Consider the following 14,775-nt stretch of genomic DNA (forward strand, 5'->3'; position numbering starts at 1 on the left):
ACCAACCGCTGCTGGTCCTTGGGGAGATCACATGAAACTCCTTAAACCTCAGACTCTTCATCTGTAGAAGAGCAATGGCCGTTTCCACCCTGCCAACCTCACTAGGATTCTGGATGCTTTTGTGAAGTGTTATATAAACTGAATAATCTATGGGGGAACCAGGCAAACAATGGGTGCTTTGGGAAACTAGAATGTCTGGGGGACGGTATCGGTTCCCTATGGCTGTTGTAACAAACCAGCATAGACATGGTGGCTGAAAACAACAGACGTTCACTGTCTCACAGTTCTGGGGGCCAGAGGCCCCAAATCGGTTTCATGAAGCCGAAATCAAGGTGTCAACATGCTTCCCCTGGAGGCTCTTGGGGAGAAGCCATTTCTTGCTCCCGCAGCTCTTGTGGATTCTTGCCTGGAATCTGGTGGAGTTTCATGGATTCTTGGCTGGTGTTTCTTAGCTTATGGGTGCTTCACTCCAATTTCTGCCTCCATGGTCATGGTCACACTGCCTCCCTCTCTTCTGTGTACCTTCCCGAGCCCCTCTCTCGTAGTCACATTTGTGATCACAGCTAGGACCCACCAGGATAATCCAGGATCATTTTCCCGGGTCAAGGTCTTTAACTTAATCGCATTTGCAAAGCCCCTTTTTCCTTATGAAGCAACATTTACGGGTCCCCAGGGTTGGGACCTGGCATCTCTCGGTGGCCACATTCAGCCCATTAGAAGGATGTTGCCAATTACAATGAGAAGTTGCGTATGTTTGTTAAGAGTTCCCTTGGTGTCATTGCCAAGGAATACACGGCCTGACTTGGCCAGATAATTTATATCCCAGATATTGTGAATGCCAACCCTGTAAGGGGAAACCATTAGCCTCATTTAGCAGATGAGGACACTGAGGACCAGAAAGGCAAAGGATGCTGCCCAGCTTGCAGCTGACGAGTGGTGGGGCAGGAGCCCCAGCTCTAAAGTTGGCCTTCTTACACCCCATCTTCCTGTTGCCTGCAAAACAGACCACTGATGTGGGCGATCGATGTCCTCGCCCCACACGGCAGCCCTGGCTTCCACTCTCAGAAAAAATAAAACGACTCTGGCATCTTTGGGAGACCCGACCCCATGAGCTTCTGCTATCTGCAAATGCTCAACCTGGACGGCTGGCCCAGCACAGAGCCCAACATGGGGCTCGATCTCCCGAACTGTGAGATCATGACCTGAGCCAAGATCAAGAAGCAGACACTTAACCGACTGAGCCATGCAGGCGCCCCTGTTCTTTCTTTTTAAATCTTGTCCTTGGCTTCTGGAACAGGCAGGGCTATATTCTGTGCCCACTGGTTGCCCCTTCACTTATCATGGGCTTTCTTTCACTTGCTTATTATTTCCTTTTTCCATGGGGATTATTTTGTTGCACCTGAGACTTTCATTATAAAGTACATTGAAATATATTAAGCATATTTTGAGAGTAGGAATGGCGTACAGATCAGAGGCAAACAGGACTTTCCTTTTGTTGTGCACAAAAAAATGGAAGAAACCATTTTCTTAAGTGAAAGTGAGTGCTCAGGTTTCAGAGGTCTAAGTGTGTAGGGTTGATAAAGCCTCCACCCCCAAGCCAGGTCAACCCATCAACAGCTAATGTTGGAACTCCAAAGGGCCTCTTATATCTGTTATTTTGTTCACCCTTCCAACAATACTGTGAGAGGACGTGGCCATTACTAATACACTCATTTTTCAGACGCTAAACGACATGGCTGATGTCACAGAGCCACGACTTGCACCTCAGTCTTCCCTGTGGGTCACACAACGGACCTGGAGCCCTACCAGACTCCCTGCGCGGCCACAGAGCGGGTGCCGGCCGGTGAACCTTACCTGCTGTGGCCATAGCTTTTGGGAGCATGGTACATGAAGACGTTTCCTCGGGCTCTCCTGGCCCAGTGCCTGGCCATGTCGATCACAGGACAGGTGATGAAGTAGTCCCTGGGCAAATGAGGCAGAGGAGGGAGCTTTGTTATATGTAGCAGCTCTATATACCCAGCGTAACTGAAGACACCCCCAATGCCCAGGAGACATTTGACAATGTTTGGGAGACAGTTGTGGTTGTCACAGCTGGAGATGAAAAGGTTCTTACTGGCATCCGGCGGGGAAGGGCCGGGAAGGCGGCTAAGTATCCCACAATGCCTGGGACGGACCCCAGAGCAAGGAATCATCCAGCTCAAAATGCCAACCGTCAGGAGGTTGAGAACGCTGTTCTAGGTTCTCCAAGCTTCACGTTTGCTCCCGTTCTGGGGGCTGATGGAAAGATGTTTCAGAAGCACCAGCTTACAACGGTGGGGTCGTGCGTGGGCCGGTACTCAAGCACCGTGCTGTAGAGGGGGCGGGCCTGGTCAGAACCCCACAGACCTCGGGCGGCCTTGGGTCCACCAGGCTCTGAATCCCAGTCAGCGGCCCCAGCATCTTCTTGACCCGCCATATCCTCAGCTGAGAAATGGGGCCTAGGGGACCCATCCTGCAGGGACTTTGTGACAACTGAGGCTGGTAACAGTCATGAAAGTCCCTCAGTGAAGAGGGTTCGTCTCCCCCTTTTTCTGGCTGTTGAGATGAACTCCTTTGTGGAGTCTGGAGGCAGCCAGAGTGTTTACAGGAAAGCTCTACGGTGGGGTGGGGTCACTGGGGTGTGGAAGGGCACATGGGGCAGCCATGCTTCATACCCTGAAGAAGAGGTGTAGTAAGCAGGACCAGGAATCAGGCCCACAGGAAAGAGTCACAGCTCGCACCGGTGGAGGGGACACCGCCAAGGGCAGGCAGGGAGGCCACTGTCTGAGCCTGGCTGGGAGGCAATGAGGGCCTGAGCTGGGGCGGGGGGCTGGATTCCCTTGGTGAAACCCTCTTTGGTTACCAGCTCTGCCTCACACCTCAGCTCTTGCCCCAGGGCACAGATGTCTTCAAAGCCCATCAGAGGCAAAGTCGGAGCGAAAGCGAGGGTTTCTAAACTCCAGTCCTGCTTGAGCTCTCTCAGTAACCCAGATCAGAGCCAGTCCTGACGGGGTTAGGAGCCAACAAGGGTCCAGAACTTGGACATTGTTGAGCTCTTAGAGTTCAGTCTGGGGCTGGGCCTGCAGAAATAGCTGCTGGCTGCAGGGTTGAAAACTGAGCTCTCTGCTCGAGGGAAAATTAAAGCCTTTCTGGTTCCCAGATTCCCAGTGGGCGGGGCCACGTTTTATTCTGAGCTAGTGACTCTGAGATTGGAAACCACAGACTCCCAGATGGGGAGACCTAGCTGGCCAGGGGGTAGCAACACCCTTCAGGCCGTCCCTTCCCGGCACAGTCCAGTGCTCATCCGTGACCTGAGCGTCACCGAGGCTGGCACCAGTGTGACGGCAGGAGCCCGTGTCCCCTCGGGCTTACCGGGTGGCGTTCTCCAGGGCTCGGGAGAAGGAGGCATAGTCATCAGTGGAGTGCTCTAGGGAATAGTACCATGTTGCAGCCGCCCGGACCCCGGCGTCCGCGTCCTCACCGCCCAGTGAATTCTGCAGCGCCTGGTAAAAGGCTGTTTTGCTACTGGTCCGGCCTTGACTTTCCTCAAATTGCTTAAGAAAAAAAAATTTAAAAAAAGAGAGAGAGAAAAGAAAGAAAACGCCCTATCAGATTCTGAAAGTCTGGAGTCACTATTCTGCAAAGCTTGTTCTAGAAATTTCTCTCTGGGCCATGGTGTGAAGCACAGGCACGTTGGAGCCAGGCCGCCAGGGTTCAAATCTCAGCTCTAGCTGTGTGACCGCCAACAGGCGGCCGTGGCCCTCTGTGCCCGCCTCTCCTGGCCTGGAAACAGACACAATGAACCAAAACGGAGAACACGCGTGAAGTACTCCAGTGGGTGCGCATAAACACGAGCCATTATGGCCAGCGGGTAAGGGTCACCCTGGGCTCCATCCTTTTACTCCGTCAGCCAGCTCGTGATCCGTTCTGCTAGGAGGGCTAACGTGAGCCTCATCCGGTGACGTGATCAGTCAGCAGAGGAGTGCTTTCTGCGCATTCACGCAGAGCAACAGCCTCTTCTTCCAGACCCAGCTACGTGCCGGGCCTGGGGAACAGCCGTGGACGCACTGATGAAGCTCCCTGTTCTCGTGGGCCTGGCGTCCTGGTGGGCGGAGGCGGGAAAGAAGCAGATCATTCTAGTTTATCAGGGTTCTCATGCCATGGGGGGAAACAGCAGGTTGAGAGGGATGGGGTGGGGGCTAGTTTTCTCGGAGTGGTCGGGGCAGGCACGCAGCTCTCTGGGGAGGCTTGTCCGACTATCTTTTCCTCTCTCTTTCCTGCCCCCATCCTCCTTCCCCTCTTCCCTCCCCCCTTCCTTCCTTCCCTGTCCAGACATTCCTGCTCTCTGCATCAGGGCCGTCTGAGAGGACCATCTCCCTGCTCCCCGGGACTCAGTTTCCTCATTTCTGAAGTCAAGGGGCAGCAGGGTGTCAGAGATGCAGCTCTTGAGACCCCTCGGCCCCTGCGCAATCCTACGCTGTGTGTTTACATATTTCTAGGCTCTTATATCAACAGTGAACTGTGCTTATCGAGACGCCCTGGTATGTTTAAATTGTTTTTGTAAACATTTCCAAGCGTACAGGACCTGTGATTAGAATTTGAGGTGTGGGCATGATGGGGAAGCAACCCTTTCTGTCTGAGACATTCTTTCAGCCCATCCTGGGGGGGCGGACCTCAGCCTGGCTCACCTGGAAGAGGCTGGACCAAGTAGTGGAACAACTGATCAAGGCCATGTCTATCCGTTCAGGGGAGGTGAGGGATAGAGAGCAGAGAGGCATTCAAAGACAGCGTCCTTTTAAGTCTATCTATAATGTGTGGTTCTTGGGAGAAGATCTAAAGCAGATATGGCAAAATATTAATATCTGTTAAAAATGAAGAGTGAAGGGGCGCCCGGGTGGCTCCATCGGTTAAGCATCTGACTTCAGCTCAGGTCATGATCTCGCAGTTCGTGAGTTCAGGGCCCCGAGTCGGGCTCTGTGCTGACAGCTCAGAGCCTGGAGCCTGCTTTGGATTCTGGGTCTCCTTCTCTCTCTGCTCCTCCCCCACTCCTGCTCTGTCTCTCTCATTCTCTCAAAAATGAATAAATGTTAAAAAAATTTTTTTTAATGAATAGAGAATACAAGAGTATTCATTATATCAATGACTTTCAAGTATTTTTCAAAAATATTTATTTACTTATTTATTTATTTTGAGAGAGAGAGAAGGGGAGAGGCAGACAGAGAGAGAGAGAGAGAGAGAGAGAGAGAGAGAATTCCAAGGAGGTTCCACTCAGCACAGAGCCTGACACGGGGCTCAATCCCATGACTGAGATCAGGACCTGAGCTGAAATCAAGAGTTGGACGCTTAACCAGCTAAGCCACCCAGGTGCTCAAGTATTTTTGACCATAATCTATAGTAAGAAAGACATTTCATCCACCAGAACACATGCACACACACACACACACACACACACACACACACACACAGGCCAGAAACAATGTTCATGAAGGACCCTCATGCTCCTGGCTCTTACCATATATGACAGACCTGATCGTTTCCATTCCATTCTATTCTAGTCTAACCTAGTCTGCTCAAAATCTTGCCTGCAATCTCTTTAACTGACTTCATAACCTACTAGCAGTTCAGGGGAGAAACTGCATTATATTATTCTCTGCCCTTTTCTGAGTTTTTGGAGTATTTTATGACAGAAATACCAGTACCCACGCGCGTATCTCCCATTATTGCCAAACATTTAACATGCGTATTTCACCGACGTATCAAAATCACCACGTGCATTGGAAAATCGTGTGGAATCGTTGCCGGATGGCAACACGACATGCATAGAAAGGGCGGCTTAGCACAGTTCTGGGCACACTGTCAACAGAGGGGAGTATTATTGACCTGTTTCCAGGCTAGGGCAGGGGCTCTGCATCCCCTCGTGATGCTGTGCTCAATCCCCGGATGCTGGTAGTGTTTGCTTGTCAGCTGCTTCAGAACTACCATGCAGCACAAGGGGCCCACAGTGTTCAGCATGGCACCTAGTTGTGGGTTCTCGGTAAATGTGTCGGAAAGACGGTTTGTGAAGATACCGGCCTCTGTGGAGATAATACAGGCTCGAAGCTACAAATAGACACCAGAGTCCGACCTCCTGGGTTCAAATTCCCAGAGTTGGAGAGGCCTGAGCTTGGATGCTAGCCCTGCCACTTAGCAGCTGTCTTACCTTGGGCAAGTTACTTAATCTCCCCGTGCCTTTGTTTCCTCCTCTGCAAAGTGGGCACAGCGATATTACCCTCTTCATGAAACGGTCATGCGGTTACACGAGATGATACCTCCACACTTCTCAGCATAGCGTGTGCTATTATTGCTAGATGTTTGTAGACTCAGCCTTGCGTCCCGCCCAGATTGGTCAGGGATGCCCATGTCTTAGAGGCTACATCGATGCCGGTCCCGTCGGCAACACCTCTTCCCTGCTGCCGAATGACTGGCCCCATCTAAAGGGCACGGCCCCTTCACGAGCTCTTTGGAAACGATTTCCACGACGAGGCGGCTTTTAAGAGTGGCAGACCACCAAGCCCTGGTCGTGCTGGAAGAAGTGTCTCTGACATACAAGAGTCTAAACAGCTCCCCAGCTAGGAAGCCGGAGGGACGGGCCTGGTTTGTGCGCCCAGGAGACCGTGATTGCTTTCATATTTTCAGGGGATCTGAGCCGGCGGCTGAGACTAGCCGGGGCGTGGCCTTGTTGGCCGGTCATATTCTCCAGACGGATGGCGTGTGGCCTCCCAGCCCCCTGGGACCACGCGGGACTGCGAAGGGGCCCGTTTCCAGCAAGAGCCACATCTCTTCATTCTTGGCCGGGACCGAAGCACAGATGCTGTTTCTAGTTTAATTAGAGAGTCAGCAGGAGGGATGGGGGCCACCACGTGACTCCCAGCACCGACTTGCACAAGCTGTAATTACAGGCGCAATCCGCCTCCGAAGCGGGTTTGCTAGGGGCTGGGCCCTGTTAAGGGCCATCAAGAGCTGGCTCATCGTCCTCCGTGTGTGTGTGTGTGTGTGTGTGTGTGTGTTGAAAGGACTGCCGTTAATATGTCCTACAGAAAAGTTCCAGCCTGTTAGGAAACTTCTGAGACCGTGAAGGGCTTCCCAGGGTCCGGAATGCCTCGTGGCCTAGCCCCCAGAGCACGGGGTCTATGTTTGAGAGGCACGGGTTCGAACCTGGCTCTGGTGTGGACCTCGGAAGATTTCCCTGCCGTCAATAAATCTGCTCAGTGAATATTCCTCTCTGGGCCTGGGGCTGATGCTAGAATCAAATGAATGAATGATTACCAAGCAGCTGACACGCAGGTGACAGCACATATCCCTTCTCTCTCTCCTCTAGCCAGTAAATCACTGAAAATAAATGTCCTTATGTTCACTCCAGGGTTGACAGACGTCAACCTGCTTTGCTGCAGGGCCTTTACCTTCGATCCACTATTCCTGCAACAAATTTCTACCCAGTGCCTGCACCTGCCAGGAGCGTTTGGGATGCATCAGGGAACAACACAAGATAAATTCTCTGCCCTCTGGGGGCTTCCAGTTGAGCTGGAGAGCCTGATGGGTACATGACAGGTTTTGTAATATAGAAAGTTCGGCGGTGAAAAGGATATGACACAGACGAGGCCAGCAGGGCAGGAAAGGAGGTGGGGGTCCCGGACGGCGAGGGCTGAAATTGCAAATCGGATCATCGGGGTGGGCCTCAGGCCAGCAGAGCCGAGACTTGGGGAGGTGAGGGTGAGGGTGTGAGCAGCCGAGCAGGCAGGAGCGGAGGCCAGTGTGGCCAGTGCAGGGGATGAGGGCAGGGGAGCCAGAGATGAGACAGAGGGAGGGAATGGAGGGCGGAGTGGCTGGTGTGGCCCCACCTGCTGTTGCTTCAGGAGGGGCCGGGAGAAGGGCCCTCCGTTGCAGTTTGCAGGTGCCGCCCGCCAGGGATGGGGGTCCGTGTCCGGGAGAGGCAGAACAGCCAGCTGCCAGGGGCCTTTGAGTCGGAGCCCCCTGTTCTCTGGGCCAGTAAGGAGCTCACTAGCCACTTCTTCCTACTGGCCCCTTCTCCTGCCACGCCAGTCCCTTGATGAGGCTGCAAACCCCAAGGTGATCTTCAGAGATCTCCCCACATCCCCCGGGGCTCTGATGCGGAGAGAGATGGCCGTCTGGAGCCCTCCCTGAATCCCGCCCCTCTTCTTGGACCAGGCAACACCTCCTTCCTCTGGGGCTGGGGCCTCGTTGCCCAGGGCCCCCGGGATGCCCTCCTCCACTTCTTTGGTGGCGTCACCGGGCAAATCCCCTCTCGTAGGACCTTCAAGGTGTAGCTCTCCACGACTCCACCCCCACCGAGGGCTAAATGCCGACGGACGTCCCTGCCAAGGATGGTCTCTGTCTGTATGCCCTGCCCCCGGGGCGCACACTCAGCAGGAGAGTCCCTTTAGTCCTTACCCCACAGCCATCTGGCTCCTGCCCTGTCCCCACCGGGCCACCGTCTCCAGGGCCACTGATGGTGCCCCTCCACCCACCCGGACCAACGCTGCCGTCTTTCACAATTGCCGTCCTGGTTCTCTTCCCTCCTCCACTCAGGGATCCTCCTGTCTCCGTTTCCGGAAACCGCTCTGCTCCAGGCTCCTTTCTGGAACACGTCTGCTGTCCTGCCCACTTCCACTTGCTGAGGTCCCCCAGCTGCCATCCCTGCCCTCTTCCCTTCCCTTTCCGTCCAGGCAGGCTGAGAGGCAGCACTGGTTCTTCCCTTTGCTTTGATAATGACCGGTAGGTTAATGGTTCCTAACTCTCTCTCCAGCCTGCACTTCAGCCCCGCATATCCAAGTATCTCCCACCTCCTGGGAATCTCTCGGGTCCCTGGAACTCTGCGTGAGCACAGTTTAACTCCATTGTCTACACATGTTCTTCCTTACCTCCAGACCCTTTCCCTGTGCTTTTCCTGTCCTCAATCACCAAGACCAGCAGCTGAAAAGAGACACGCTAGCTGCCCCCCCCTTACTCCCCTCCCCCAACATGCTACTGCACCCCAATCCTAGTACGTCTTAACCACTGTCCTGTCCACTCCTCCTGCCCTATCTTTGCTCATTCCCTCATCAGCTTCTACCCCATCCTGGAGCAGAAACACCAACACTATCTGTGGCAGGTGGGGATTCGGGGAGAAGGGTACACAGAAGGTCCTTAATTAATTTTGGTACGCTGGTTACTCTTGGAGTCATGCAGCATGGTTATGGCATCATAGGTTTGAGAAGAAGAGACCCAGAATAGAATTTCCAAAGGAAAAACAGGCAGTCTGTCAGAGGTCACCTGATTCTTCCAAGTCTGCAGGGATAGAGGCATGAATTAATGGATGTCCCCCCCCCCCCCGCCAGAATTCTCTAGAGCTCGGAGGTAGACAGAGACAGATATTCCTTTGCTCATTTAATGGATATAAATTCAAGGCCTCCTGCACCAGCAGCGGAGGATCCAAATGAACACAGAACGGTTCTTGCCACGCAACAGAGCTGGTAAAGCTGGGGAGGCAACTCATCAGTGAGCAAACCACCCCATGAAAACTGGTTAAGGGTTTGCATCCTGGTGCAGAAGGCGTGGGAGGCACTGTGGTCACGTCCTCACCCGCCACGCTCCCAGATCCAGTCAGCAATCCCTTCCCCTCACCCCCCGGGATGGCCCCCATCCATGTCCCTGGGGACCCAAGTCCTGTCCCGTCCAGCAGCCCGACCTCTGACCTCCGCTCAGTGACATCGACCCTTGACCTTCCTTTCAGAAACACGCTTTTCTTGGCTTTTGTGACATCAAATTTTCCTGGTTTCCTTCCAAACCTGTATCTACAGCTCTGACCTCTTGCCTGAACTCCCACCGTGTATGCCCAACTGCCAATCCAAGGTTTATCCCAAACCTGGTTATTTCTCATCGTCACCATGCCTACCATTCCTATTTGACTTATTAGCTTGCTTCCTGGACTTCCTAACCCAGGCCGATCTGGTCTCTACTTTGTTACCTCTCCATAGTCCATTTTCATTAGAGTTGCCAGAATGTTCTTTTAAAAGAAAATAAATCAATATAACCACTCCCTAGATTAAAACGTTCCAGGGGTGCCTGGGTGGCTCAGTGGGTTGAGCATCCGACTTTGGCTCAGGTCATGATCTCGTGGTCCGTAAGTCTGAGCCCCACATTTGTCTCTGAGCTGTCAGCCTGCTTCGGATTCTGTGTCTCCCTCTCTCTCTCTCTGCCCTTCCCCCGCTCACTCTCTCTCTCTCTCTAAGATAAATAAAAATTAAAAAACAAAAACAAAAACAAAAAACAACCTTCCAGTGACTGCCCACTGAAAGTAGAACAGAATCACTCTCCTGATGCCTACAAGATCTCATCTAATGGGTCACCTCCAACATATCCAACTTCTGCTGCTGCCCCTCCCTCTGTGATCCACAAAGGGAGATCCTAGCCCTCCAGCCTTCTATGTCCCCCAGATCTCTGCCACAGGGCCTTTGCACTAACTCTTCACCCAGCTGTCTCCAGAGCTGGCCCCATCTATCATTCAGGTCTCAGTCCTCCCTGCCAAGGTACCTTGGATTCATGTTTCTATTCTCTTCAGCACTTTTCAAGATATGAAATTCTTTTAAATAAATACATATATTTTTTTATTTTAGAGAGAAAGAGAGAGAGAGCATGAGTGGGGGAAAGGGGCAGAGGGAGACAGAGAGAGAACCTTAAGCAGGCTCCAACTCAGCATGGAGCCTGAGGTGGGGCTCAATCCCACGACCCTGGGATCATGACCTGAGTTGAAATCAAGAGCCAGACACTCAACCGACTGAACCACCCCAGGCGCCTTAAGATCTGAAATTCTTAATGTATTTGCTCAGACATCATTGTCTGTGTTCTCTGCCCGGAATGTGAACTCTACAAGCTGGGAGCTTTATCTGTTGGGGTGACGCCGCCTTTCCCCCAGGGCCTAGAAGAGAGCCCCTTAATAAGCATACATTGGACGTGTGCATGAATTCATGCAGGGGCGTTCCTGCCTCTTCCACGTGCTGTGGATGTTAAGGGACAAGGAGCCAACTTCTCCATCAGGCAGAGCAGGCCTAGTGCCCAGGGCCCACCCACCGTAACTTTAGGGGCCTATGGAAAAAAAAAAAAAGTTCCTTTCAGTTTAAGACCAGAAGAAAGAAAGAAATGTAATAATAATGAGTTTGTAATAACGAATCCAGCATGGCTCACGTTCATCTTCGCTAATGCGATCATAAAGTATTTTTACTCTTCCATGGGGGACAAGCCAACCCTGCCGATCTCCAGCTTTTCTCTGAACCGAGCCTGGTAATCCCACCTGGCAGGGTTTCAGGACACTCAGACAAGGCGCCCTGTGTGAGCCTGGGGGCTGCGGCACCGCAGCGGAGGGCTTACGGTGCTGCAGGGCGGTCCGGAGCCCAGGACCCGAACAGGGCTCCCTGGTGTTGGGAGCTGTCTCCTCTGCCTAGAAGCCCCCCCTGATCGCACTGCAGGAGGCAGGCAGGGCTGCTCTCACTGCTCCCACTGAAGGATAAAGACAGCGCAGCTCAGGCTGGCTAAGCAACTTGCCTGAATTGCATGACCGCAACCAAGAATCGAGACCCATTTTTCTGATTCCAGGTCATGGGCTCTCCACGGGCCCCCCGCCATGCCCGAGTCCAGACCCTAACACCCACCTGCCCAAGGGCCTCTTACTGGAAATGGTGTGCACACGTTGGGACTCTTGAATGCTCCCCCTGCTATAATCTGTCACCAAAGGCTTGATTTTCCTGTGCTGGGGCTGGTGCCAGCGCCTCGGGCTGCCAGGTGCTGCTTCCAACTCTCAGACGGGCTGCCTTCCCCTCCCCACTCCCCCAAAGGGCCCCCACTCCACCTGCTCCTGGACGGGGCCAGCTCCTGCCCAAGCTCGGGGCACGGTGGCGGCGCTGTTTCGGATTTTTCTCGCCTTCCTTGGAGATGCTTGTGCTTGGAGGGGAAGGCAGAACAGTGCATCTTGGAACAAATCTGCTTTTGATCATGCAAATTAATGCCCGGTTAATGTAGGCAGACTGTCAATTTCACCAGTTAGAAAGAGACACAGAGAGAGAAAGAGAGAGAAAAGAAGGGAAAAATCCCTACCACAGCGGCTGATGAATTTCAACAGAAAGCTGCTACTTCAGAAAATAAGATCATTCTCGGAGAGCGGAGCCTTTCCAGGCATCTCAGGCAGCCGTGATGCTCCACGGGTACGTTGTTAACTTTGCTCGTGTCACTGGGACGCTGTGTGGACCGTAGTTGGCCTGGGGTGGTAGGTGGGTGAGGATTCTCACACAGACTTGCTGGAAGCCCTGCCCACCCACCCTCCTTGGTCTGCGGGATTTGGTGGGTCTCTGCTGAAGTGATGGGTGGGTCCAGGGGCTCATTTGGGGCGGGAGGGACGCCTACCACTCCTGTGACTTCCCCTGGGAAGCCGGACGGTGTGTGTTTGTGGGTTGGGCTCTGGATGGTATGAATGCAGGGTTGGCATAAGGAAAAAGCGTGTGTGTGCGTCTGCCACGATTTGGAAAACCGGCTTGGGTCAGGCGAGGTGATTCAGCGGCTGTACGTCCTTTGTATCCTTGCTTTCCCTGGATAATTCTCTGCATCGGGGACAATAGCTTTGGGCACTAATCACGGTAATACAGCTGAAGAATTCAGGGCAAAACTAATGTTTATTGAGCACATACTATTTGCCAGACACGGCTGCATATATGGTTTCATTCAATAACTTAATGAGGGTCTTGAGTAATAATCTCCCAATTTTACAGATGGGGAACCCGCGGCTCAGGTTCTGGGGGACCCAAATGCTCCTGCTTATATTCTGTGGACATCCAGGATGCTCCCCCCGCCCACTGACAGCTGGCCTGGGGGATGGGGTCCCGGTCAGTTCCTTCATCATTGTGATACTCTTGCTGGAGATGCCACTGTGGGTCCAGCAACCCCCTCGTCCCCTCTCCATAGAGTGTGTATCAAACTGTATTTTAATCATTCACTTTTGCTCATTTTCTGTCTCCTTACCTGACTGCGAGCTCCTTGAGGGCAGGGATTTAATGCGTGTTTATGCTCCAAATACCCAGCACAGCATCTGGCACATAGTAGGTGACCTCTCTGAGTGTCGCACGACAGAAACAAATGGATCTCTGTGTTGGGGAAATGCGCTGGACACCTGCTCTAGGCTGTGGTGGTTTTCTGCAGCATTCTGCTTCTCAGCACAGATGGGCGGGAGAAGCAGGGCTGACTCGGAAGGATTCAGGAGAAGGAATCGCTGAGATTGAGGCCCTCTGGAATGTGCCATCCTGGGATAGCTGGTCCCAGGTACCATGGAACCTTCTGGGGGGGGGGGGGGAATGGAGAAACCTACAAACCCAATCTGAATGAGGGTCACGAGGGAAGGCAACACAGGGGCGCTCATGGGCAGGGTGTTTCAATACTGTCTAGAAAGGGCAGCTGGTGGCCAGGTTCCCACTCGTGTGTCCACACTAGTGTTGCAGTCCTGTGTTGGCCAGGCTTCCGAGGACTCCTCGGGGCTCCGATGGTGTCTGGGAGGGTATGCGGGGGGTGCCGATGCACTCGCCGTCCCTGGGTTTAGCGCACGTGGGGTGGTGAGCAAAGCACCCCATTGGGAGCCAGAGGATCTGCAGTGGAGACCCGGCTTTGCCCATGACTCATGTGATGATCTCTGGAAGCCGCTTCCTCGACGAAATGTTGTTAAATACCAGTTCGTGGGCAGGTGAAAGTGCAAAGCTGTCTGCCCCTCACAGCCCTGGTGCCAGCTGTGTTTGTGTGCACACGAGTACCCACCACCCTCGGCCGGTGAGAAGCCCTCGGAGGGAAGACCCGGCTTTTCCCGGCTGGAACAGGAAGAGGACGACTCTGGAGTTAGATCTGGATTTGAGTTCTGCTCTCTCTGAGCTGCTTTCTTGTCTGAATAAACAATAGATAATGGATGATAAACCCTGCTTCATAGGGTTGTTTTAGGATGAAGTATTTCCTTGAAGGCTCCTAGGTTAGATTCTGGCACACAGTGGGGTCTCCCCACTGGTGTCCTTTCGATCTAATCAAGAGTCGTTGAGCCCTTACTGTGTACCACTTTCCTAGGCACTGGAGATAAAGCAGAAAGCAAAACAGATAAAGTCTCAGTGCTCGTGGGCCTCGCAGTCTAGTTGAGGAAGAAATACAGTAGATAAACAAATATTTAACACATCAAGGGGTGTGAATGCGGAAGATGGGGCGGGGGGGGGCGGGCAGGATAAGGAAGAGAGAGAGAATGTTAGGGATACGGCTGCCCTTTCCACCTGAGGGGTCAAGCAAGTTCTCTGAAGAAGCAGACCCTGAAGGAGGTGAGGCGATGAGTTATCTGGAGAACCTTCTGGAAGAGGGAACAGCCAGTGTCAAAACACTAAGATGGGAGCGTGCTTGACATAGCTGGGGAACACCAAAGCCGTCAGTTGGGATTAAGCAGAGAGAGTAAGGCGGGTAGCAGGAGCTGGGGTCACAGAGTGAATAGGGGTCTGCATCGGGTAGTGGTCTTTCAAGGACTATGACTTCCTCTGCAGGAGCTGAGGCCACCGGAGGGCTTTGAGTAGGAGGTGGGGGTGACAGGATCGGACCTAGTGTGAAGGGATAGCTCTGGCCACTGTGGTCCTCATAGACCGCAGGGGGTGCAGGGAGCCGGTTGGGGGCTGTTACGAAAGTCCTGGAGAAGGCTGGTGGCATGGCTCAGGGTGGTGG

The 14,775-nt window shown here is 53.2% G+C and overlaps 2 protein-coding genes across 5 annotated transcripts in view; one reads left to right on the forward strand and one right to left on the reverse strand.

The window, feature by feature from the left end:
* TG (thyroglobulin) overlaps nt 1-14,775 on the reverse strand; it is a 253,423-nt gene that overhangs the window by 18,042 nt on the left and 220,606 nt on the right. For all 4 annotated transcript variants that reach the window (XM_053208437.1, XM_053208436.1, XM_027063873.2 and 1 more), the window contains 2 exons: nt 3,391-3,572; nt 1,855-1,962 (listed from right to left, as the gene is read on the reverse strand). In XM_053208437.1, coding sequence (XP_053064412.1) covers nt 1,855-1,962; nt 3,391-3,572 — 290 coding nt within the window. The remainder of the gene's footprint in view (nt 1-1,854; nt 1,963-3,390; nt 3,573-14,775) is intronic.
* SLA (Src like adaptor) overlaps nt 1-14,775 on the forward strand; it is an 89,231-nt gene that overhangs the window by 9,987 nt on the left and 64,469 nt on the right. The gene's annotated exons all lie outside the window — the stretch shown is intronic.

This window comes from Acinonyx jubatus, chromosome F2 (genome assembly GCF_027475565.1).
Source record: "Acinonyx jubatus isolate Ajub_Pintada_27869175 chromosome F2, VMU_Ajub_asm_v1.0, whole genome shotgun sequence".
Classification (NCBI taxonomy): Eukaryota; Metazoa; Chordata; class Mammalia; order Carnivora; family Felidae; genus Acinonyx; species Acinonyx jubatus.